Here is a 27,713-nt window from a genome sequence, read left to right as displayed (position 1 = left end):
AACCTAGATCTTTTCTCATAAAGCATTTTTGCGAGCATTTTGCTTTTTCTAGATGCTGTCCCATCCTCTTCATTTGAGGGAGTACCCAACTTTAATTGCACAACTTTAAATATTTAATAGAGCTTTTATTAGTTGCACAGAACCAGAGAAGTAAAAGTTGTAATATCTTGTTCTGGTCATCATTTTTATTCATCGTGGTTTAATGAGTATTATAATTACAGGTTGAGGAAGAAATATAAATTAGCTTTGTGGTATTGGTTGAGACTTATGTGCTCACTGGCATGTGCACAAGGGACTATATGAGCATAACTGAGTTTTTCAGCACATTGGCACAAGCTCCCCAATACCAACACGGTATTCTTCATGTTTAAATAATTGGAGAAGAGCTGCTATATATAATTGTAAGCACTGACACTAATAACTCTGTCTGGCTTCAGTACAAAAAAGCATGGGGAATTTGAAGGCTGAATGGACTTGTTCTTGGCAGGTGTTCATTCTCTGATTTATCAATGAAGTTAGACTTCAAATAACAATCTTTTCCTACCATTTCACATATTTGCTTCCAGCTTGGAGAAACACCTACATTATTTGGAGTGGCCAGGAACACGGGCAGTTATTTGGAGTACATTTCAGTTGACTTGAGGGGGAAAGTCCATTTGTAGACAACAAATGCCCTCTCGATTCAGCCCTCAAATAAATATTGTGTGGTGATAATGTAATAATTTCTATCTTTAGCATTCTAGACGTGGCTACATGCATGCTACCTATATTGTTAAATTGTAATTGGATGTAAAGTAAAACAGATGAATACTTTTACATTACTTTTTAAAATGCTTTGTTAAAACATCATTTTTCCCCCATCAGCAACTTATGCGGGAGCGACAGCAGATGGCCAGCCGTCCCTTTGCTTCTGTCGATGTAGCACTGGAAGTAGGAGCTGAGCAAACAGACTTTCTACGAGGGCCATTAGAGGTAGGAACAGTGGTGCTGACAAGGGACCATTGTGATTTGCATATTTATATTGCTCGTCTCATCTGCATCTGCTTCTGAAACCAAGCAGAGTCTGATTACCCAGAGCTGACAAGTCTCAGCTACATATGTTATGCCATTTTCAAGGAGCATAGTTTTAATAGTGTGACATGAGTTGTAACAAAAGCCACTGGAGAATCTATTAACCTAGGCTAGAGTGACAATCAGTTCACCTGGCAGCCCTTTCTTGATGGATGAGTGTCGAAGGAATTTAAGATACAGGTATTAACGAGGAAACAAACCTTATGTTTAGTCCTTAGAGTACACAGTGCTCTCTAGTTAACAGTTCACATCTATCTTAATTAACAGAGATTACTGTAAAAAAACAACCCCCCCAAAATGCTGAGAGTTGAATTTTAATATTGTTGTTTTATTTGTGAGGTTTAAAGGACACAATATATAGCACATGTTTTCATTTGTGGTTAATGGCTATATTATTACATCCTTTTATTGTAAACGGTTTACACTGAAAGAGAAATCATAATATGCCAGGCAATGCAATATTGGAGTAGTGCAATAATGCATGAAATGGATTCTGGAAATTTCACCTGAAAATGGAGAGAGAATAACATAAGGATAATAATGAATATCTAATCAAGGCTGCCTTTTTGGTAGATTATATTTACTGTATTTCTTTACGTTTATTTACAATATTATGTTCGCAGTTATTATTTTATCTTATTTATGGTGAAACTTGGGAGTGAGGTGGGATAACTGAAATTTTTCCAGAATTGTTGGCAGTTCCTCTTAAATTCAAAGCTTCTCTTGCTTTTCTAAATAGCCTCTTTCAATGGAAGATTAAAAACAGTCTGTCAGACCTCTAAGGTTCTTGGAGGAGTGGACACTGTGAAAAGCAGAATCATGGTATTTAAAAAAATCTTCTATTGAGCCCTTATCAAATTGAGGTGCTCTCTCCTGCTACTAGATAGGAGGCAATAGTAATTGTTCTTGCTCACATAATTTGGGTACTTTGAATATGTAATGCATAAAAATTCACTATCCTTGCCAAGAAGCTTTGCTGTTTTGTGACCAAACATTGCAGCACTTAGTGCCCCCACCTGCAGGAGCCTTACACTTTTCCCTTATCTTGAAATGGAAGAAGCTTCCAGTTACTGAGACTTGAGACTCAAGATCCCTGTGCTGCAGTTTCAAGTTAATTGACATTTTGAAGTTTGTGTAATTCTGTTTGAGAACATTTTAGCTCCGTTCTTTTTTGGGGTGGGGAAAGAATGGGTGGAAGGTGGGGATTCCTAACTTTGATTGTTTTCATACTGCTGATTTAATTAAAACTTTAGAAGTAAACATCTAACATTAATTGCTATGTTTTCTTCTATGACATTATTTAACAAGTAATGGAGGTGGAAACCGAAATCCTTCAGTTATGTTTTTACAGTTTTTTCAGTTTTTTTTCTCCTACTCTAAGCATGTTCTGGTAATTAATTTAGTACTCACTGTGAGTTGTATTTTGTCTGATACATATATATATAAATACAACTCACAGTGAGTACTAAATATATATATACACACACACACATACACACACACACACACATATACAGAACAGAGACTATTCGAAGTTTTCCTAGCATTACAATACACTGTAGTCTGTACTAAAACAATGTGTTACTGAAGATTAAATGAAAATGATGCAATTTATTGATTGGCCCATGCAGTCTACTGTGTAAGAGAGAGATAAATTAAAATTACATTACAGGTCTATCTTGAACTTACAAAAGCAAGGTAATAAAAGTTACAGCTGCCACTCTGTTCTTGATTCTCAGCTTTCTATTAGGTTATAAGTGGATTTAGATAAGTATGTGGATAGCTGCACTGCAATACTTAAACACAAAAGGGCACAATAAAAATAGATCAGCAGCCATAGTTCCGTTTTTGTTGGATTAAGTTAAATTCCCAACATTATTTTCATATTGCTATGCTATTGATGCACATAGTGTTCCTTTAACTTTATATATATAAAATAAAAATGAAAAAATATACAGTAACTTCCCCCAAAAAATGTTGTAATGGCACTTACATTGACATGCTAAGAGCTCCCATTATAATGTCGATAACTGTGAGATGCTTTCATTGCAACCCCTGCCCCAACCTTCCATTGCCATTGTATCTGATTCATGGGTGCTTTGGACCAGATATAAAGTCAATGACACAGTGGCTATTCTTTTATTGACACTGAAATAACTCTAGCGCTTCCAGTGACATTGTATTGATCCGTTGGTCCTTTGGGCACAATATAATGTCAGTGGAACTATTACATACAGTACTGCAGGTCTCCCACTCAAATTGCACAGTAAGAATATTGCTCATTAATATTGTCTAGCTTCCATGATGTTGTGAATTTACATGAGAACTGTGCATTAATATTGATGATCCAGTACAGTGTCGATACATCCGCATGTATACACAGTACTTCCAGTGTGATATACAGTGACATTTCATTGGATCCTATCTTATTGTGCAAATTGCATTTAAAAATATGGCAAGCAACTGCTCCACTGTAAGGTTTTATTTTGCAAAATTGTCATTTTTATCTAGAATTGGCAAAAATATGTCTTATAATTTGAAACTTTTGGTACTGTTTGGCCATTCTCAGTATTTAAAATAAATAACTGGTTCAAATAGCAAAAATAGAATTCCATGGACTTCGATCATCCTTGTGCCTTTTTTACAACCACCTGCATTTGCAATAGCTGAGTAGAAAGTACTGAAAAACCAAGTTTGATGGACATGCTTAATCCTCATTTTTCTGCTGTTTTTGATTCTATCATTATCTTCTCCTCAGCAACATCAGTGCACTTTTCTGATACTGGCCATCATCCTCTATGTCCATTTACTCAGCATCTTCTTCCTTCTGTCTCTCACAGCTGATGGGGGTTTTCCAGGGCCTTGTCATTGGCCACTGCTCTGTCCAATTTACACCCTATCTCTAGGTTGTCTCATCCGTTCATGTACCTTCAACTGCTGATGATTCAGAAATCTACCTCTACAACACTGATATATTGCCTTTCATCCAATCTGTCATCTTGGCCTGTCTTTCTGGCATTTCCTCTTGGATGTCTCATCATCCCCTTAAACTTAACATAGCCAAAACCAAACTACTTATCTTCCCTCCCATTCCCCTTAACTGTCAATGTTAACAGCAATATCATCCTTCCCATCACTCAAGTCCACAATCTGAGGGTTATTTTTGACTCCTATAAGTTCTTTACTCCACACATCCAGGCCATTTCCAAATCCTGTTGCTTCTTGCTCCTCACTCGATCCAAGATCCATCCTTTTACTTCCATCACAATCGCTAAACCATTTAGGGACTCCTTAGATTCTGAGCTCATTCGCCAGGCCTCTGCTCCTTCCATGTACAAGTCCATTTTGAGAGCCCACTTCCACCATGCTGCTTACAGTGATTCTAGTTGACATGTACATTATTTAAAAAAAAAAAATATATATATATATATATAGTTTCCCATTTCCCCTAAGCTCTGTCCTTAGATTGTGAGCTTCATGTCTGCCTGGAGGCACTTAGCACACAGTGAGCACTATTATAAACAAACCGTATACACCTCTACTTCCATATAACGAGACCCGATATAACGCGGTAAAGCAGTGCTCCGGGGCGGGGCAGGGCTGCGCACTCCGGTGGATTAAAGCAAGTTCGATTTAATGCAGTTTCACCTATAACACGGTAAGATATTTTGGCTCCCGAGGACAGCGTTATATCGAGGTAGAGGTGTACAATAATAATTAATTAGTCCCTAAACTGCCATACCACTGTAGGCCAAAGGAAAAAGTATCATTGCCTGAATAAGAGCTGAGTAAGGATTTGGCTCCATTATAATAAAAATATACATCTGGTTTCTGCACTTCATAAACTGGACATAGTTTTTGCCAAATCAATGCTCCTTATTTAATATTATTGTATATAAATGTGTGGTAGTCTTCTTAGTCACATCCAATAGACTCGTTGAATTTCCAGTAGCCACTTAAACCCAGATCCACAAATGTACTAAGGGCCTAAGTCTCAGGTTTAGGCACACAAGTCACAGTTTTGGCTCCACTGCAATCCACCAAACTCACACCAAACCCTGAAGGAACCTAACTTCACTCAGCACCGAAGTTTTCAAAGTAAAAGTTCCCTAGGCACCTAAGTTTCAGCCTTTTAGCATGTGCACTGCTGCCTCCCTTTAGGCATCTGGATGCCTCCTATCTCTTGCCTAAGCCCCAGAGTGATTCACAAACTCGGGGAAAACATTCAGCCGCCTAAGTCACATATAGGGCCCGATCTGGCAGGCATGCTCAGAGGTTGCCTACTGGATTGGGTCCCATTCAAAATCCATCCAAAGCAGGCGGTGATGGTGCCTCCAATGACTGTTCAACTTTGGATAAATAATTAAACAGTTGTTATAACAGAGAGAGAGAATGACTGTGTAATACAGTGATTAGGGCACTGCCTGGGAGGCTCTGAGTCCAGACCTCATGTTCCAATCGCACTTTCATTATTTATCCACATTGGAACAGCTTCAACGGGGGAAATCAAGGGAGCCCCACATCAGAATATGCCATAGCTCAGTGGTTAGAGCACTCTCCTGAGAAGTGGGAGACACCTGTTCAAATGTTTTCTCCCCCTCTGGCAAAGAGGGGGAGGAATTGAACCTGGGTCTCCCACATCACAGGCAAGTGCTCTAACTACTGGGACCACAGCTTCTGCTTCATAGAGTGAGGCAGATGCCTAACTCCTTCCCACAAGCAGCAGCTTAGGCACGTAAGCCATCTGACTCCAGGTGGCCGGGTTCCATTTATGGGTTGTTAAGCAGAGCTAGGCATATTCCTGCAGCCTGGACCTAGGTACCTATCTCCATGAGAGGGGTGGGCTTAGCACACACTCTTCTGGCTGGCATCTCCCACTAGCTAGCTTAGTATCAGAGGGGTAGCCGTGTTAGTCTGTTAGTCTCAAAGGTGCCACAGGACCCTCTGTTGCTTTTAGCTAGCTTAGGCAGCTTCCCTTCTAGAGTGCTGGCTTTCATGGGTCGCATTCCTAGGTGCCTGTCTCCCACATTCATTATATAGGGAGCCTAAGTGCCTAACTCTGCTTTGTGTATCACAGGAACAATATTCATTTTTCTAGGCCCTGTTGTGCTCAGCGTTGAATGCCGAAGTCCCTTTGTAGATCTCACCCTTAGTAACTAACTGAACCCATTGTAGGCTCTTCAGATTTCCATGTACACATTTAATTACTTCTGTCAAGTTAAGGGGGGCTCAAGAATTATAGAATGAAAAGAACATCTAGTCTTATTTCCTTTATTCAGCAGTTAGAAGCATTTACAGTACATTGAATGGTTTTTAATTTCAAGGAGTCATTGTAGGTCTAAGGCAAAGATCAAAATGTTGTTTCCCATTTAGTTCAATGGGAAAGTTAGAATCCTTGCCTCCAGCCCAGTGACTGTCATTTTGCCATAAATGGTTATTAAGAAATAAGGGTGATTTGCTAAGGTACAATAAGATCCGGTAGTTGGGCTTTGTGATTTTTGATAATTGAAGTTTATTCTAATAGGCTATTTATTGTTTTCCCCTGCCAATAAAGTGTCAGGTTTTTTTTAACTTGCTTTGCAAACAAATCCAGTTAAACTGGGTTTACTTTCTTGTTTAATTTAAATAATTTAATGAGCAATTTTAAAAAGCACAACCTAAGCATACTTGATTATTTTGTACAAAATTAAGCTGGTAGCATGCTTTATCAGCATTACACTTTATTGTGATGAAGCAGCTGGTGTTTCCAAAACTCTCCTCTCAGAGTTTGAATCCTGTTTTTCTAATCAGTCCACTTTCATTCCTGGGGGAAGAGTATTTCTTCTTGTCTCCCTCCATTTTGGATTGCCCCATTGAACATCATGGTCCTCGTTGTCTTCTGTGCTTACACAACATTACACTGCTTTGGCAGTGTAGAGTGGCTGTAAGTAAATATTGTTTACTCCCATTTTAAGGCCCCTTTGCCCTGCCAGATTTAGGTAAAATGGCCTTAATGTAATTGAGAATCGGGCCCTTTGCTTTTCTTCTTCTTGGAAGATTCATAGCTAGTTTCTACCTTGGACAATTTATATGTAAATGACTTCTAATTCTCCTTTCTGTGCACTTTCTTTCTGAATTTTCCATTTCCCCTCATTTTTTTTCTCTTGATAGTCCTGGCTCCACCATATTTTTCTACTATTGAATATTTCAAATTCCCTCTTTATCTAATGGCACTACTTCTACTATCATTTGCCTCGTCTCATACCCACACTTTTCTTGCAAGGTCAGAAACTGTGGAGTCATCTTTGTCCTTGAACTATGTTTTTCCCTCTGACACCACCTTTGACTGTAAATCAGCTTAATGTCCTCTCTGGACCATGATGTAAGTAGTCCTAACCCTGATCTTTTTTCCTTCTAAAATCCTTATTCATGCCTTAATTATTCCTTGTCTTGACTATTGTACTACCATATTTTGTAGTCTTTCTAAATCCATACACTCTAAACTTCTGGGGTCCAGAATAATGTGGTCGGATGACACTCCGGCCACAAGAAAAAGGAAACTATATCAGCTTATTCTCTATCACTTTCTCTGGCTTTCTACCATATCCAAATCCAATTCAAAATTGCCTTTCTGCTTTAAAGCACTTACACTGATTTATTGTACACTTTGACCTCTAACATGCTGTGCCTACTCCCCTGCCCACGCACTCTGTTCATCCAGACTTCGTTTTTTCTTTCTTTTTCCTGTAACTCTGCATGGCTAGAAGTCGCCCTTTCGATTGTGCTGCCTCATTTATGTGGAAAACTTTTTGTCTCCCAGACTACTGATTCACTTTATTTTAAATCTTGCTTTAAAACCTTTCTTTTCGCTTTAGCTAATGACTGATTCTCTCTGAATAGCCTTTTGTCATATGGTCTGTGAAGGATGCTATATGAAAAATAAATATATACGATCATTTTTATTATGGTGGAGCACTCACCTAGGAAGAGAACAATTTAATCCCTCTAATAACTCCTCCCTCATACAGTCTACTTTATATTTTTCTATACAAGAGAAAAAGCATAAAAATTGTTTGTCTTAAAATTAAATTTAATAGGTTTCACACTGTATTTATTTCCAGGTACCGTGGTCTACAATCATAGAATCATAGAGCCATAGAGTTAGAAGGGACTGCAAGGGTCATTTAGTCTAACCCCTTGCCAAGATGCAGGATTTGTTGTGTCTAAAAGTACAGTAATATAACACTGCTAAGACCTAATGACCTTAAATTGGCATAAATGTTTTGCAAATCTCTTTAGATTTATATCTAGATGTATATGAAAGCGATGAGTCTATTACTCAAAGAACAGAATTAATCTAGATACTGTGCATGCTGTATTGAAACAGATGTATGTACATCACAGAGTTATGATGCCTAGTATCCTATGTACCATGTCTGTTAAACACAAAGTGGAAAAAGTGAAGCCTATAGCCTGGAATCAAGCCAACAATATTTCAAATTTTAAAAATGTTATTTCCCTTTTTTGGCATATGCGAAATCTATTAATAGTGAATGTCTGCCTGGAAAAAGTTGCCTAATTCACACTTTTCACCCTGCATCACCTTATAAATAGGACAATATCATTGTGATTTTGATTTTTGCAAATCTGGGGCAGGGGACTGCGGTGTAGGAGGGGTGCAGGGTGCAGTCTCTGGGAGGGAGTTTGGAGATGGGCGGGAGTGCGGGGGGGGTGCAGGTTCTGGGAGGGAGTTTGGGGATAAGAGGGGGTGTGGAGGGAGGGGGTGCAGGGGAGAGGGCTGTGGGGTGAGACTGGGGATGGATTTGAGGTGTGGCTGGGGATGAGGGGTTTGGGATGTGGGAGGGGACTCAGAGCTGAGGCAGAGGGTTAGGGTGCATGGGGATGAGGGCTCTGGCTGGGGCTGGAGATGAGGTGTTTGGGGTGCAGGAGGGGCTCAGGGCTAGGACAGAGGGTTGGGGTGCAGGGGGATGAGGGCTCTGGCTGGGGGTGTGGGCTCTGGGGTGGGGCAAGGCTGGGGATGAGTTTGGGGTGCAGGCTGCCCTGGGACTGGAGCCAGAGAGGAGGACTCCCCCCAGCCCTCTCCCTGCCGGCAGCAGCGAGCTCTGGGGGTAGGGACCCCCTTCTCTCCCCTGGCAGCACACTCATCCCCCCACTGCCACTGCATGTGCTCCTAGGGCCCCTCTCAAGTCCAGGAATCCCCCTTGCCTTCCCTGTGGTGGGTACCATGCCAGGGTGGGGGGCTGCTATCACATGTGCGCCTCTCCCCTGCTGCTGCCCCTCACTGGGCATGGGGGATGGGGCTGCCCCTTACCCAGCGTGGGGCAAGAGCGGTGACTGCGGGCAGGGGGAGCGGCTGTACTGGTGGAGGGTCTCACTGGAAAATGAAAGGGTCTGAAGGGAAAGGGCAGCTTGCACTGGCAGTAGTGGAGGGGGGGACACTAGGACCCTGCGGTGGCAGTTAATGCAGGCAGGCAGGCAGCATGGAGCTTCCGGGGAGAGACACTGAAGGGAGGTGCATGGGGGCAGCAAAGGGGGGCCAGCCCACACTCAGGGAGGCGCGAGGGGGTGCAGCAAAGGGGGGGCCAGCCCACACTCGGGGAGGCGCGAGGGGGGGCAGCAGGTGGGGCCAGGGGGGAGACCCGGCCCCAAACATTCGTGGAGCCGGGCCCACGGACCCTCAATATTGCTGGAGCTGGGAGGAGGAGTCAGAGAGGGAGAGAATGTTCCATTTTCTTGCCAATCCTCCGTACCGGCCCATCCTGGCTTACTTTCACCTCTGTATAGACTATATAGTTAACATGAAGCAGCTTTATGCTGCTATTAATATTAAAATATTAGGGCCTGATTCTCATTTACACCAGCCTATTACACCCTCTTTTCAGGCATCTCTATCCTGTCACAGGGGTATAAAGTCACTCTAGGGTAAATAAATAATCAGGCCCTAGCTCTCTGAGTTTCAAAAATGTGTTTTCTGGAGGCTTAGAAATTGGATAAATAATATAACTGTAAGTTCATTGTACAGAGTTAGGTTCATGAACTTTACCAAGACATGTACCAGTTTTCAGACAAGCAGGTTTTTGCACCCCAGACCTCCTCCCCTACCCAAACTCCCTCCCAGAGCCTTGGGCAGGTGGGGGGGTGGAATTTGGGGGGGGCAGAGTTTGGGCAGGGGCAGGTTCTGGGCACCACCAAAATTTCTACAAACCTGCTATCCCTGCCGGCAAGAGCTGGTGCGCCATGCCGGGATGGACCGGCTTCCTGAGGCAGCAATTTAAAGAGCTGGAGCCCAGGGCCCTTTAAATTGCTGCCAGAGCCCCGCTGCCAGAGCCCTGGGGTAGCAGCGGCGGGGCTCGGGTAGCGATTTAAAGGGCCCAGGGCTCCTGCTGCCGCTACCGCCCGGGCCCTTTAAATCGCCGCTGGAGCCCCACTGCTGCTACCCCAGAGCTCCGGGGACAATTTAAAGGGCCCGGGCCCTTTAAATAGCCCCTGAAGCCTACCGGAGGTCTTGGGTAGCGGTGGCAGGGCTCTGGTGGCTGTTGAAAGGGTTCGGGGCTCCCGCTGCCTCTACCACCCCGGGCCCTTTAAATGGCCACCGGAGACCTGCCGCCACTAGCCCAGGGCTCCAGCAGCAGGGCTCCGGAGACGATTTAAAAGGCCCTGGAGGGTAGCAGCAGCCGGAGTCCCGGGCCCTGCTGCTGGAGCCCCGGGGCTCCATCAGTAATTTAAAGGGCCTGGGGCTCCGCTGCAGTAGCAGCTGCTAGAGCCCCGGGCCCTTTAAATCGCCCCCAAACCCCAGGTCTCCAGACACCTCTGCAGCTGAGAGCTCGGGCTGATTTAAAGGGCTTGGGGCTCCCAGCTGCTGCTACCACAGCCCTAGGCCTGGGGATTTAAAGGCCCCGCCTCTTCCGGTGGAGGCCACGCCCCTCCTCAGGACTCCGGAGTACCGGCAAGTCCTTTAAGTTACTTTCAGCCCTGAGTCTATAAGATCTGTGAATTCACTTTCAGTTCTAAATGTCTATTTGTATTTGGATTGTTTATCAAAAGGTATCCTGCTGCCTCACAAAGTTTATTTTGCACACATACTATATAATTGCTACAAAAATTGCTTGGCTGGAAATATAGGATTTGGATTGAACAGAATTGCCAACAAATTTCATGCTCGACTGGAACAATTAGCAGAAATTTTGGTTGACTGATTAAATGTAGGTGTTTCAGCAATTTTGCTATGGTATGAGTAGAGTTTATTAATTAAATTATTGGTTTGTGGATATTTCTAAATTAACAGAATCAAAATATATAATCTGATTGTTTTCAAGCATAAGAAAACTGTGTGTGTATATGTGTAAACTTTGTGAATAAATGACATTGTAGATGTCCTAAATTCAGTAGAATTAATAAGTAGAATGCTGCCAACATCTTATTTCATTAGAAAGATACAAGGTTCACTGAGTTCAAAGCAAAAGATATGTATCTCTATCTCCAGGGCTGCTGTTACATAAATGAGAGACTTAACAAAGTATGTGCATGGGAATCTTGCCTTGGGATATAGTAAATACATGGCAGTGAGACTCCTCCAGAACAGTTTCAACTGAACACACCAAAGTATGGAAATGAATGATAACATCAGGGTAAATAAAGAGAATGTAAGTTGAAATTCTCCTACATCTGCTATGAAGTGGGACCATGTGTCTGTACATAACGCCATAAACCTAATCTGCACAGGCCATTACTTAACAGGGGAATCGTCTATCCTAGTGCTTTCCTCGATCAGTAAGATAATTTGTTAGATCAAGAGAGTATCTATCATAATGGTTTTTGTGTACACCAGCTCTTTAAAAATTAATATGACATGATAATGTATGTGTTTTACTAACCTTGAAATAGGGAGTTGCTCTTTTTATAAAGAGAGACAGAGATGAAAATAGAACAGGAGTACTTGTGGCACCTTAGAGACTAACAGATTTATTAGAGCATAAGCTTTCGTGGGCTATAGCCCACTTCTTCGGATGCATATAGAATGGAACATATATTAAGGAGATATATATACACACATACAGAGAGCATAAACAAGTGGGAGTTGTCTTACCAACAAGAAGTGGGCTGTAGCCCACGAAAGCTTATGTTCTAATAAATTTGTTAGTCTCTAAGGTGCCACAAGTACTCCTGTTCTTTTTGCAGAGATGAAAATGACTTTCACTGTTTTCTCTCTCTTCAGTTGGTACTAGCTATTGTATACTGTATTGTTGTTTGTTTTCTGGTGACTTGTAGTATTTAATTACCTTTACATGAAAGTGCTATACCCTTTAATTACCTTTACATTTAGCTGAGTGTTATGCCCTTACTCTGTACTTGAGTCTCTGCACTTCCTGTCAACAGCAATATATATTGAGACTACAATGGACAGAAGCAACTATTAGATCACTTGTAGTTGTCATGTCATGACATTCAACCAACAAATAAAAAATGTAGCCTCTTTTTAATTCTCCTCAAGTAACTTACCAACATGATTGTATTGGTAGATACTCTGATAGGTTATGCCAGTTCTCGCTGGAGTTTCAGCATTCCATAAACTGCTGTCAAGCTAAATTCAAGTCTGAAATGAATGTGAACTCATTGATACTGGCAATGCAGAGTCGGAAGCTGTGCATACTGAGTTTAACAGGTCAATATATTTTAGTGGTAAATCTGAACAGTTGTCTATTATTTAAAAGGTCATAAAATTGTTAGAAGTTGGAAGAAAATTGACCAAACCAGAACTGAGGCACTAATGGTAATGTTTTTCTATATTTTGTTTTTCAAAAGAGGAATCTGTGGGGTTTTCTGCTTGTAAAGCTGCTTTGGGGATCGAGGGATTTTGTGTATTATATACTGTATTAAGGTGTATGTAATAAAGGCAATTGGACTCTGGTGGAGCTGGGAGGATCAGTTCAGTAGCTTTGTATTAGGGTTAGCTCTTTTTTATTTAAAAAAAAGTGAAAAAGGAAAAAAAAAAGTATGAGTTCTGTGCTGGCTTCCAGTTTCAAATCCAGTATATTTTCCAAGTCCATACATTTTTTCACAACAGACTGTAAAACATTATTGTTCAGTGGTGTGAAGCTGTATGATGTTTTACTAAATATGCATGAAATAAGGCTTTCATTTAGTTCATCTGTGCTACATATTCTCTTTAGTACGATTTCATTAAACAAAAAAAAGTTACTTTCCAAGGGCTTTTCCATATACAGTATCCTTTGCATTATGACCTTGTGCATATCTTTATTGTCCAGCTTTCAGTAAGAAACTGATAAATTTAGGGGGGACGTCTGTTGTCTGCTTGTAACCTCAAGTGCTGAAGCCTGTAAAACATTTTTTTTTTAAATGAGTAAATATTGAACCAGCTGGAGTTAATAAATCAGGTTATTGTTCTGAAAGTAAAAACTAAACTGAAGTATTTATAAAAGACTTGAATTATTTCAGTACCACAACACCTTGATGTTTGCTGTGCATTAAAGTCATCTTGCAGTAGGGAGAAAATTATATAGTAAAATTTTTTTGTAATAACTATTTCTAAAAATTCTATGATGCAAAGAGAATCAAAAGTAGCCCCCTCCTCCCCCCACAGTAGCATAGCGAGGTATCTGTTTGGTACTAGATCGGAAAAAGTCACCCATTGACTCTCAAACACCGTTTGGGATAAAACAAATAAACAAGGGTGAGCTATTCTTTTGTAATCTCCACTACATAAACTGAAAGACTCTGCTTTGCTGAAGACATTTTTGAGATCACAGCCTGGGGGTATGGCTGCAGTAGACTGTCTATATTTTATATTTTACATCAAACATATTTTCATCTGATATTAAAAGACATATTGTAGGTGGTTGTTTTGCTATGAATATGACCAAATTAAATAAATAAAATTCTTTGAATATGAATTCTGTTGCAAAAACAAATTCTTCTTCAAGTGGTTGCTGATGAGCATTTCATTCAAGCGTGCACATGTCCAGTGTACCAAAGCCAGAGAACTTTGCTTAGCATTGCCCGTAGGGACGGCGCTCACTCCCTGTGGCCCTTAGTCCCACCTTTGGCTATTTAGGGCCAGCGCAGTCCCAACTCCCCTCAATTCCTTTTTACAGCCTGTGGCTTGAGTCAGAGCATTCTGTGTGGTATTTACCTCACACTTTTGTATCTCGGTCTTTCTGGGATTTTGTTGTATATAATTAGCAATTAGCTTAATAGCAACTTAGTTTTAGATATAGTAGTTAGGATAGATAGTTGTCCTTGTGAGATGGCCTCACTGGGATTTAAACATTGTTCATCGTGTGGGGTGGCTCTTCCCAATAGCAACTCGCACACACGGTGCATGGTGTGCCTGGGAGAAGGACATGTTAAAAATGGTGCTCCATCTGCAGATCTTTCAAGAAAAGAATGCAGGTGGTAAGGGATCTTGTGCCTCAGGCTTCATGGTATGCAACAGGCCAGGAGGCCCACTTATTCACATATTCACATATTCACAACTTAGGAACTCTAACAAGCCGGTGGTCCTTGGCCAGGCTCTGATGTCTCCCCCAGGCAGAATAGAGATCATTCTCCTTCCTAGGGTCCTCCGAGAAAAAGATCTTCAAAATGGATTGCAGCCACTCCTTTTTAAGAAGAAATGCAGACCGGCACCATGATTTTTACGGTACACAGGTACACAGGATGGAGCTTGGTCCTCTACCAATTCTCTGGTACCTAGGCACCATCAGCTGGACGCTCTCCCATTGACTCCAATACTGTATGTCAGATGCCCAATGACATTGGTACCGGCTATTTCCACACCATTAGTGTACCATGCAGTGTCAGTGCTTTGCCTCTCTGTTCCTGACTCTCCAATTACTCAGGTTATGTGCAGTGTTGTTCTAGCCATGTTGCTTCCAGGATATTAGTGAGACAAGGTGGATGTGGTAATATCTTTTATTGGACCAAGCTCTGTGTAAGCTTAAAAGCTTCTCTCTCACCAATAGAAGTTGGTCTAATAAAACATATTATCTCACCCATTTTGTGTCTCAATTATTCAGGAGTATTCAGCTTCTGGGACTTCTTATGTGCGGTCCTGGATTGATTGCAGACTTGTCTCAGTTGTCAGCACCATCTTTGGCACTGCCTAAGACACAGAGTGGGAAGCTGAAGTTGGCCTCAATAATGAGGAGCCCATTGGCACAGTCACTAACTTCCGTACCACAGATGACTGCAATGCAGACCACATCTACAGGATGGGTACCAACCCTGGCTTTGGTGCCATCTTCTGTTTCGGTACCATGTAGGAGTGTGATGCCTCTGCCAGTCCTTAAGACATTGACTTCTCTATCTACCTTTGTACTGATGCAACCAGTGTTATTGGGCTTCAGACGAGGCTGGATGTTTGCTTGCTCCACCTGGGGTGGTTCTCCCCTTGACTTCAATAACTTGGTGGGAGATTGTTGGTATCGAGCTTGGGGATATCCCCCCCCCTTGTTTTTGAGACATGTTCTCGTAGCTTGTTGAGACCTCCTATCGATCACAATCAGTACTGAGATTGGCACCACTCTCACAATAGAGACGGGCTCTTGGCCCACTGCCTACTGGCACCAATGTTATATCCCTATCTTCAGTGACCTTGTTGGAATCCATGGGACGTTCCTCAGTCTGTAAAGTCCCGATCCTCAGCCCACTCCAGGTCATGGTCGCAGAGCCAACCCATGGTATCCCCTCTCCAGCCATCTATTTTGCAGACTCGGGGTACATCTTCACTTATCGGAGGGTCCGGCGGCAGTCAATCGATGTTCTGGGATCGATTTATCGCGTCTGGTTAAGACGCGATAAATCGATCCCGGATTGATCCCGGAAGTGCTCGCCGTCGACGCCAGTACTCCAGCTCGCCGAGAGGAGTACGCGGCATCGACGGGGGAGCCTTCCTGCCACGTCTGGACCCGCGGTAAGTTCGGACTAAGGTACTTTGAATTCAGCTACGTTATTAACGTAGCTGAATTTGCGTACCTTAGTCCGAAGTGGGGACTTAGTGGGGACCAGGCCTCAGATGGAGTCTGAGAGGAGGTTCAGCCTGGGTTGCTTATACAAGGACCTGTACTGCTGCAGGAGGTTCCAGTGGCACTGCTTCTTTCATCTTCCTCAACACCAGCTGTCTCTGCAGTACAGGAATCTTCCTCTCCAGTGGCTGAGGGTTTTAAGTCACACCAGGATCTCCTGCAGTGAATGTCTTGAGCCTTGGGTATTCAGGTTGAGTTTGTGTGTGAAAATACCACAAGTTGGTGGACATTCTTCAGTCCTCAGCCCTGGGGAGAGTTGCTCTCCCTATAAATGAAGCACTGTTAGCACCTGCTAAGACTTTGTGGCATACCCCAGCTTCCTTCCTCCTACAGTGAAGCACACTGACAAGTGGCATTACATTCCTATGCAGGGTTTCCAGTGTTTCTGTTCTCATCTGGCCCCTAACTCAGCAGTTAAGGAGAGATCCTGGGAAGGGAGATATAAGTCCACGCCCAAGGACAAAAAAGTCTAAGAAAAAAATATTTGACTGTGTTCTTACAAATCCGCATTGGAAATCCGCAGGTGCTGTTACTGAAATATAATTTTGTGAATTGGAAATCTATAGCCAAATTGATGAACACATTTGCCTGAATACTTCAGGGAAGAATTCAGGTGTTTATTGTGTTTATTGCAGAAGGTCACCTGGTTGCCAGGGCATCTTTGCAGTCGGCACTGGACATAGTGGATGCAGCTTCCAGAGTTATGGCTTCAGCAATCATGATGAAAAAGAGCTCATGGTTGCAGAACTCTGGCATAGCTCCAGAGGTGCAGTAGAGCATAAAGACCAACCTCTCCAGGGTTGTTTTTTTGTTTTCTGACAGAATGGATGAGACTTTACATTTGTTTAAGGACTCTGCATTCAATGGGAGTTTATATCCCAGCAACAGCAGGAGCAAGTGGTATTTCTGGCAGACACCTGATCTATCAAGGCATCAAGACAACTCCAGGGAGGGGCATAAGTTGCACAACAGAACGTCTTCTGGGTCTAACTTTAACCAGCCAGCCCATCCTCCCCAAGCTTTGGGCAAGCAACCATTTAGACGGTTAGCCCAAGAGCAGCATTCCAGTTGTGAACTTCCTGCCATTCGGGGATAGGCTTGCTCACATCCACAATGCTTGGGAGGCAATATCCGCAGACAAATGGGTCATGGGCCCTATGGGATTGTGTTATACCATTCAATTTCTGTCCATTCCCCGCTTCCCACTCCGTACCCATCCATTCTCAGGGACCACTTCACTGCTCCTATTGCAGGTCCAGACTCTGTAGGCTTTGGGGGCTATAGAGGAAGTTTTCCTGCAGCATCAGGGGAAAGGATTCTACTCACCGTTTCCCAAGTCCCAGGGAGGAGTGAGACCTATTTGCAATCTCTGCAATCTCAACAGGTACATGAGATTCCACATTGTTACCCTAGCTACTATTCTCCCCATTTTGAGTCACAACAACGGACTGTGTATCCCTCAATCTCCAGGATGCCTATTTCCATGTGGTGATTTTCCTGAGCCACAGGAAGCTTCTGCGGTTTGTAGTCATCCGAGGCAGCAGCATCAATACACTGTGCTCCCCTTTGGCCTCTCTTTGGCTCATATGGTTTTTAACAAATGCCATGGCTGTAGTAGCTGCACATCTCAGGAAGAGAGGAATACATGTCTTTCCTTACCTGGAGGATTGGTTAGTGAGGGGCAAGCCCAGAGATCAGTTCCTTGACCGTGTCCAGTTCACATTACATCTCTTCAACCATCTGGATCTGATCGTAAACAGAGAAAAATCAACTTTAGTAGCAATGCAAAAATTGCGTTCATTGGAGCGATACTAGATTCTACAGGTTTGAGGGTGTTTCTTCCAAGTAATTTTCAGATAATTCATCATGTGTGTCTATCCCTCCAATCTCACCCTTCCACTATGATTTGTGTATGCCTGATGTTGCTAGGTGATATGGCCACCTGTACTTATGTAGTACAAGCATATGAGGTTGTGTCTTCGTCCTCTTCAGGCTTGGCTCAAGTTGATATATCACCCAAATTGTCAGTCATTGGATGGCCTAGTGCAGCGGTTCTCAAACTTTAGCAACCCAAGGACCCATTTTGATTTAAAAATTCTTGCAGACTGCCAAGATGGCTTCTAATTTTCCCCGGGGGTGCTCAAACCCCGCTTAGCCCCAGGCCCCACTCCCACTCCACCCGTTCCCCCAAGGCCCCACCCCACCTCTTCCTGTCCCCGCTTCACTCCTGCCCCTCCTCTTCCCCACCTCTTTCCGCTCCCTTCCCTGAGCATGCCCCGTCTCCACTCCTCCCTCTCCCTTCCAGCGCCTCCTGCATGCCGCTGAACAGCTGTTTCGTGGCGTGCAACAGGCACTGGGAGGGAGGAAGAGGAGTTGATCAGTGGGGCTGGTGGCCCCAGACATGACTCGCAGACCCCCTGAGTACCCTCGTAGACCCCCAAGGGTCCGCATATCCCAGTTTGAGAACTGCTGGTCTAGTGCATGTGTTGCCATGTGCCCTGCAGTCCCTTGTGCGGTGGATGGATCGAATCAATATTTGTGGAGGTGATCAAGGATCAAAGCACAGGAGGCTAGAGCATTGCTAGTGCACTCATCTAGCAGTTAGTGAGCCTCTGGTCCCTGCTCCCACACAGTCCCCAAACACACAATCCCCAACAGACCACACTTTACATTTTAAGCAAGCCAAAAGAAAAATCAGAGACAAACAAGCTCACTCACCCCAAGAATTAGTGCTTGCTCTTTCTTCAGCAGGGGATATCCCTCTCAAACTCCCTGTTTGCTGGCCCCTGTTCGCTAGATATTTATTGGATATGAGATGGTGCTCAGCATTTTACGTAGGGAGGACTAAGCCTTTTCAGGCATCATCTCGAATTTTCGTCTGCTATATGGATCAAATGAAGGGTCAGGTGGTCTCTGCACAGAGGATTTCAAGACGGATAACTTCCTGCATCACAACAGCATATGAAGTAACTCAGACCATACCTCTGTAGAGATTATGGGCTCATTCAATAAGGGCCCAAGCAACATCGATAACATTCTTCAGTGATGCTTCAATACTGGAAATTTGCAGGGCTGCTACTTGGTCTTCTGTACATACTTTTACCAAGCACTATACTATTACTGCTGCATCTAGGTCAGATGCAAACTTTGGGAAGGCAGTTCTGCAGTCATTGTTTAAGTAGGCAGAGCCCCACCTCCTGTGAGTTCTGCTTGTAAGACACCTGAGTGGAATACGTCTGCAACCACTCAAAGAAGAAAAACGGTTACTGACATGTGCAATAACTGTTGTTCTTTGACGGGTGCAGACATGTATTCCATGACCCACCTTCCATCCCTTCTGCACAGGAGTGCCTACTCTTGATGTTCAGTGCGAAGGACCTGAGGTGGTTGGGGTGGCATTGCCCTTAAATAGCCAGGGGCACAGGGCACAAGTGCCCCCTCCTCCGATTAGCAGTACCTCAGGGGTACTGCTAATCAAAGTTGTCTGGTTTTGTCTGGGTGTGTGCACATCTGAGTGGAATAAACATATTGAAAACCAACGGTTACAGTACAGGTTTTTACCACACCATATTCCAGGGCATCTTTAGGGCTCAATTGTGTAAGAGGAAGGGGCAGCATGTTGAGTCACAATCTCTCCCTCACTCACCCTCTGCTCTGGCGAAAGAGTAAAATGCATCAGGTCTATACACTGTGCAGTATATGTTTCCCAGTGCCTTGGTAAAGCTATCCTAGTGAGTGTGTTGGGGAGGGGAGCCAAGGGTCCACCCTCTACCTGCCCCTTTCTGCTTCCTCCCATCTTTCTGCATGAGGGCAGGATGTAGCAGCCCAGTGGAGAGTGTGTCCCATCCTGTATTGCTACTCATGATGCAGGTAACTGACACACTAGTTGGGTCACAGTTTTTCCTTTCAGAATTATAATAACGCCTGGAAGTATTTTAATGCAGCACAGTGCATTTAATGTAGTGCAATGAAATGCAGAATAACTTCAAAAATGTCCTTGAATGTTCATATAAAAGGAAAACCAAGTTGTTTTTCCATCCCCCTAATGCACCCTAGGGATAGATGTCTTACTAAAAGGGAACTGCAAATGCTATATTCAGTTTTCCTTAAAGTATTTCTTGTATCATTTCAGTTTTATTAGGATTTTTCTATGGGCCTGATCCATTGCCATTTGCAGTAAATGAGTCTTTCCACTATGATTCTTTCTGCATGATTATTGTACTATACGATAGTCTTCTTTAGCACTCCTTTTCATCCGTCAGACAAAAATGCCATTTATATATATATTTTTTTCTAAATATTTGTAGGTTAATTTTTCCATGTTAATTACAACTGAGATTACAATAATTTTAGTCTTATTAACAAACTATAAAGGACTCTATCTGATAATATAGCTAAGTCATTTCTCTTTAAAGAACTCTCTCTCTTTCATGGAGAAGTCTACTATATTATGGATTTTTTTCCTCTACACTTTTTAAGGTGTGAATGAGAATGAAAGTATGAGTGTCAGAAGAAATAGCATGTGCATATTTAGGTTTTAGATAAAAAAAAAAGTGTTGTAGAAGCTGCTTTGTCATAAAAGTGGAAGTTAGAAACTGTCACAATGAGTAAATTGGGCAGAGTGAGAGCCCAGGGTGAAAGGTAGCTGGAGTGCAGGGCCTCAGCACTATTTCCAAGAGCTGGGAAGTGGATGATGCCTTTTTAAGTTTCCAAGGATGTTCTGTATAAAAATTGATCATATGTTATGCTAACTTCATGATATAAACATTGATTGTGTTCATAGAAAAATTTTGGTCAATTGGTGAATCCATTACATATTATTGTTCATTTATTAACTCAATCCCAATATAACTCCGATTTAGTAATTGTATTGCTTATTTTTAGATAGTAAAATGTGTAGTGTAGGTAGATTTGGGGAAAAGTTTAATTGATTTTAAGATTTTTTTTTCAGAATAAAAACCATAGAACCCATAAAGTTGGTTCTTCTGTCAAAACTGCAACAGAGTCACGTTATTGTCACCTAGCATTAAAGGTCATATGGCAATTTCATAAAGTATCACAGAGCCCCTGGGCTCTGTTCCTAAATTGATACCTTTATCACTCACACTTCTTAGTTCTTATGAACTAAATAACGTTACTATCTTTCAATGAAAAGGATAATCAGGTGTGAATCCATTAATTAAAATAAGTTATTGTGCAAGATCTTTTATCATAGAATCATAGAATATCAGGGTTGGAAGGGACCTCAGGAGGTCATCTAGTCCAACCCCCTACTCAAAGCAGGACCGATTCCCAACTAAATCATCCCAGCCAGGGCTTTGTCAAGCCTGACCTTAAAAACCTCCAAGGAAGGAGATTCCACCACCTCCCTAGCAACCCATTCCAGTGCTTCACCATCCTCCTAGTGAAAAAGTTTTTCCTAATATCCAACCTAAACCTCCCCCATTGCAACTTGAGCCCGTTACTCCTTGTTTATGGTCAAGAGGAGGTGTTTTACATTCACTATCTACTAACAGTGTTTCTTTTGCACATAAATCTGCATCCCGATAATAAATTCTCACATCTGCTAACACAAACTTCATAGAATTAGTTACCCAAATATTTTCTTTTGTGTATCGGGGGGAGGGGGAGGAGGGAGGAAAGTCTAGCATCCGATCAGTTTTGGCACTGACTTCAGTGGAGGCAGGATTGGGCCCTTATTATATTTCAAGTATATTTTTCCCAAAGATTTTTAAGGATTAAGGCTGCATTTTGTAAGAATTTACCTTGTTTTTCCAAATTTTGAATTATTTTCTTAATAAAGGAAAAATCTTATCACATGTTTTCTGGCAGCATATCTCTGGGGACATGACAACATTTGGGGGGAAAATGTGGTGTTCTCCCTGCCTTGAGCCTTGTTTAGTTATTTATGCTTGTGCAAAGTAGGTGTAAAATGCTACCATTCCTATCTGGTACTTTTCTACACACACTTTACCAGTAACTTTGCAGAGGGGTAAATAACTACACAAGATGTAAGGCAGTAGAGAACTATCCCCTTTCATCCCACCTCCTTCCCTCCCTCCCTCACTGTCCACTTGTTTTTGAAGATGTACCTATCAATATGAAGAGGAGATTAGGGGAAAAGCTATTGTATTCACCAGATGTTGCATGTGAACAATGTATGCTCTAGAGGGAAAACAAAGTAATTCACATGTCTCTTTGCAATAAGCTTCAAAGAACGTTGAGACCACAATCATTCATCTTTATGTAAAAGCATGTTTCCAAAGAACTGCTTGTAGATCTCCCAAGATATGACATGTTCATTGACAAAAAGTATATTGAGGAACATGTCACAGGACCAAAGCCATAACCCCAAAAGGCTAGACTCAATTCTTCTGTCTTCAGCTCCATTGTGTATACTGATTGATATTCTCCACAAGAACCAACATAACTACAGTGCGTTTAGTGTAGGCAATTCACACTGAACTTTGAGACTTACCTGTGACAGTTGAAAAGCAGCTGCTCTAAACTAGTGGGGGATTGGTAGAGGACACCTCCAGTTGCATCAGTCTTTCTTATAATTCATTAGCAAATGCTATTTAACTTTGAGAACGGAGAGAGTTGTATGAGTCCTAAATCATAACTCTATTTTGTTGAGAAAGTTAAGCTGTTGCTGGTTCTCAGAAGCACATTGATTTCTAGGACTAGCATCTAACACCTTACAATGTAAAATAAACAATTTGTGAAGCATTTAGCACTAAGGTTTGAATAGCAATAGTGCAACCTACAGTCTATTTACTTTTCAGTCTGTCTGTCTAGACTTACTTTATAAATAGATTCACTCTCTTCGTAAATATAGCTGCATCTCTTCTGTTTTTCATCCCTGCAGTAAAACAGTGGGATTGATGCTCCACTGTATTTGCACTATATGTAGGCAGCTGCACCTGTGTTCTGTTCTGTTCTTCTACTAAGCTTGTTATACTATGATGATGAATGCAGTATCAGAGCACCTTCCAGTAGTGCATTGAGCAGTGTGACTAACATCCATCCCATGTTTGTTCTCTCCTCTTCTCCACAGGAGGAGAAGAGTTTGCAGTGGAGTGTTTCGTTTTGGTAATTTTTTTGTTATAATTTTTAAATATACTGGTTGCTATAGGTTTGTATTAGTGAAGGCAAATCAAAGAAATGCATCTTGTACCTACAACGAAATGTGGTGAGGTTTGTGATGAATGGTCCTCAGTTTCTGTGGGAGTTCATTCCATAGTCTTACACCTGTCTCCTGCACAGATGAGCTTTCCCCTCATTGTAGAAGGTTGGAGCGTTCCATTGTGCCAGAGGAGTGGAGTTGCTGACCATGGTCTTTATCCCAGAAATGTAGATATCCTAGACCCTGAAGAGTAAGGGTAGATCTGCACTGAAGCTGGGTGTGAGCATCCCAGCCTGGGTAAACAGACTTGTGCTAGCAATCGAACTAGCATTCTAAAAAATATAGTGTGGATGTTGTGGCTCGTTCTGGAGATTGGTCTAGGGGTCAGGTGGGCTAAGAGCCCAAGCTCTAGCCCAAGCTGCAACTTTCACACTGCTATGTTTAGTGCATTAACTTGAACCCCCTTAGCACATGTCTGTCTACCCAGGCTAGAAGGCTCGCACACAGCCTTAGTTTCTGGCTGGTGCCTGAGTAAAGTTGATGTAAGTTGCTTATGTTAACTAGAGCAGCCATGAGGCTGCTGTAATGAAAAATTCAAAGCTCCTGTACGGGGACCTCACTTAGTAACAACATCTCACAGTTCTGCATAGCTGTTCTGCAAGCGATATCCCCTGGTGAGACATATGTCTCTCTTCCTGTTACCCTCCCTGCAGTACGTTTTCTGTGCAAGATTTTAGCCTGGTATGTAGAACATGGAAATTGCAGCATTTGACTTTGTCTAGTATGGAGGATTGCTTTCTCAGTGTGTATTTGCATGTTGCAATATGTGGTTACTAACTTTGGGGAACATTACAGAGGCTCTCACATGGGAGTGTGAGCTTTTGGTTGTTTGTTTTTCCAGAGGGGCATTCTTCTTATGTGATTTATTCAGCATTTGTCTTCGGAAGTGATTTTGCCTATTTTCACATACAGCCAGTTGGGATACTTTCCCCCTTTTGGTTCTCCCTAAACAAGAATGAGAGGACCATCAATTCAGGAATTAAAATTCCCCTGTGAGTCACTGGTGCAGAGAACAGGGAATGGACAGATGGGGATGGAGATGTGGCACACTTTTGTCTCTTCCCAGTACCCTGAAGAATGTCTATCTGCAGGTGTGCATTTCTGGTGTAAAAGTCACTGGAGAATAAGAATAGTGTAATTTGGACCCTGGTCCTGCAAACACATAGGCACATGCTTAACTTTACTCACATGAGTAGTCCCATTGACTTAATTGGAACAACTTGCATACTTAAAGTTAAGCATGTTTGTAAGTGCTTGCAGCACCAGGGATATAGTCAGTTACTGTGCATAGGAATTTACCCACAGAACTACAGGAATAGTACTCACTTTGCACATGCAACCCAGGACCAAACCCAGTACATAGAATGTTCAAAGAGGTTGTGCTGTAAGTAATACGAAATAATCACACCTGAGTAAAAATGAGATTGCATTGGTTTATTAGAAGAGTGTCTATGCAGATCGCTACATTAATATGAATTGTATAGACTGCATATTAACTGTAAATTAAAAGAAATGAAATCTCTGTTGGATAGACGCTACTTTTTATGTTCTGCTGTTTATACAGGTATATGATCTATTTTTATAGATATTTTAAAAATCTACATTGAATGCAGTCATAGAAGTACTTAATCTTTATTGCAGTATTGGCACAGTTTTTCTCAGTGGGAAGCGCCGAAGAGGAAAGTATGTAAACAGGTTTAATTAAGAGTCATATAGAGAACCCTTTTCAGGTTGTGTTAGGAAACTCACTTTCAACAGCTTAACAAAGAGATCATAAGCAATTTGAAATCAGTGAGACATAAGGAATGGTACCCCATTGTCTGTAGATCTCTAACAAACTGCAGTAATTGAGAAAGTAACCTTGACATCTTTCAGCTGAGGTACGGATTTCCTCAGTTTATTATATTTCAGACAGTATCCATTACCAGAGATGTAGGGCCAAATTAACTCTAATGTTGCACTCTTCACAAGACATTCCATAGCTAGCAATAACATTAAGATGATGCTCTTAAAATAAGAATTTCAATTATGAGGCAGATGAAGCTATGAAAAAAATGACAGTTTTAATGATCAGTTGGCGTTAGTATTCATTTGATAAGGAACAGAGTTATCATAGATACTGAGGGGAAACCAAAGGGAGCCTGCAGCCTTTTCCTATTGTGTCAGGTTGCCCCTTGATGATAATAGAATGGAGTTCAAGTTAATTTCAGTTCACTTCCTCTGTGATCTCAGAATGTTGACACCACAGAGCAGTTTTCTTTTTTAGAAAGGTAAAAAATGAAGAAATAATCATATTTAGCTTTTCTAAAGCACTTTATTTTGCTGTTTCAGAGGCTGGTAAGTGTCATCATCCCTATGCAATGGAATGGGACTTCTACCCATCCAGGATGTGTGAAGCCTCTGGGCAGCTGGACTGAGGCCTCTCAGGGAGGACGAACATCCTGTAAGGTCTGCACTAGGTTGAAATCAAAGAGAGAAATCAAAAAGAGAGTAAATGCAGCTGGGGCCAATAACATATTGGGCCCCACAGGGAAAGAAAGCAGTGACCGGTTTCGGAGGAAGAGACATTTTTCTCCTGCATGGGGCAGTTTAGATTTTTTATAACCCCAAAAGGGAAGGAGTGAGAGGTTTTATTTTCTGTTCTATTCACAGCACTGGGTTTGAAACACCCTAGTTTGCAGATTCATACATTTTACAAATGAAAACAGGATCTTTGAGAAGAAAATTAACCCCAAGCAAATTTAGAACATGAGAACGGCCATACTGGGTCAGACCAAAGGTCCATCAAGCCCAGTATCCTGTCCTCTGGCAGTGGTCAATGGCAGGTGCCCCAAAGGGAATGAACAGATAGGTTATTATCAAGTGATCCATGCCCTGTCACCCATTCCCAGCTTCTGGCAAACAGAGGCTAGGGACACCATTCCTGCCCATCCTGGCTAATAGCCATTGATGGACCTATCCTCCATGAATCTATCTAGCTCCCTTTTGAACCCCGTTATAGTATTGGCCTTCACAACACCCTCTGGCAAGGAGTTTCAGAGGTTGACAGTGCATAATTCCAGAGGTTGACAGTGCATTTACTTTTCAGTGTTCTTAGTTGTAGGCCACATAGTACTCTCCAGGCTAGTAAAGCGTGACACATTGGGAACTACATTTATGAAATGGAGCAGAGCAGTGGCTCTGCCACATTCTGCCTTGTCCCAGACACTGCATTAAGCCCCTCTGCACAGCCTGGTGCAAATCATTTTTCTTTATTTCTCTGACATTGTGTCCCCAGGATGTATATCCACACATATTTTCCATGACCTACAGCACAGTTTGCCTGGCAGATATATCTCCATTTCAATAGAAAATTTCCTTGCACCCTCTTAGTTCACAAACTTTAAAAAAAAAATTTAGTACAAATTGGTCTGCTCTGTGTAGCATCATACCAAGATATAGTCAGCCTATTCTATGCTGTTGTACTAACTATAATGTATATGTAGGCACCCTTTACTAGAGGGGTCTCTGAACTTTATTGGGAGTGTTTTGGGGGAAAGCCGGTGTGCTGCAATCTAGCCTTAAAGACTACAACTCCCATGATGCCTCGGGGAAAGGGTGGGGAGACTTCCTCGTGCAGGGAGAGCAGGTGGTGGACTCCATTTTGGGAAAAGGGGCGAGATTGCTGCTGTGGAGCTCTGTCCATATCAGGAGCTGCTGCTAGGAAGCCAGAGCCTGCTGAGGCTTTGATTGAGCAGGGAGCCTCAGAGGCTGTTGATGGCTTCACTGGAGCCAGGGCAGAGACCGTTGCTGTGCCTAGAGCTAACTGAGGTGGGCCTGCAGTGAAGCACTGTGAGTAACCCCCACTCTAGTTTGGGTAGGGTTACCATACGTCCTCTTTTTCCCAGACATGTCCGGCTTTTCGGCACTCAACCCCCCGTCCGGGGGAATTGCCAAAAAGCCGAACATGTCCGGGAAAATGCCGGCCAGGCACTTCCCCTCCCGCGGCGGCTCTGCTCCTCCCCTGACTCTTCGGCTCTGTTTAAGAGCCGAGCGCTACGGGCTTTGGGCAGCCCCCGTGCCTCCGGACCCAGCGCCGCCGGAGCCCGGGAGGGGAAGTGCCCGGCTGGGGGCGCAGGGTCCGGAGGCAAGGGGGCTGCCCGAAGCCCAAGCGCTACCGGCTTCACGGTTTGCCAGGCAGCCTCCAGACCCTGCGCCCCCGGCTGGGCGCTTCCCCTCCCGGGCTCCAGCTGTGCTGGGGAAGCGCCGGCCGGGGGCGCAGGGTCTGGGGGCTGCCCGGCAAACCGTGAAGCCGGTAGCGCTTGGGCTTCGGGCAGCCCCCTTGCCTCCGGACCCTGCGCCCCCAGCCGGGCACTTCCCCTCCCGGGCTCCGGCGGCGCTGGGTCCGGAGGCACGGGGGCTGCCCAAAGCCC

General features: G+C 43.0%; 1 protein-coding gene across 1 annotated transcript in view; it reads left to right on the top strand.

Annotated features, from left to right (window-relative positions):
- Positions 1 to 27,713, top strand: part of ATRNL1 (attractin like 1) — a 1,006,335-nt gene that overhangs the window by 800,866 nt on the left and 177,756 nt on the right. Inside the window, exon 27 of the mRNA XM_034775239.1 lies at positions 865 to 972. Within this exon, the coding sequence (XP_034631130.1) occupies positions 865 to 972 (108 nt within the window). The remainder of the gene's footprint in view (positions 1 to 864; positions 973 to 27,713) is intronic.

The sequence above is a fragment of the Trachemys scripta genome, chromosome 7 (assembly GCF_013100865.1).
Source record: "Trachemys scripta elegans isolate TJP31775 chromosome 7, CAS_Tse_1.0, whole genome shotgun sequence".
NCBI lineage: Eukaryota > Metazoa > Chordata > Testudines > Emydidae > Trachemys > Trachemys scripta.
The sequence above is the reverse complement of the archived record's forward strand: the minus strand, read 5'-3'. Positions and strand labels throughout refer to the sequence as shown.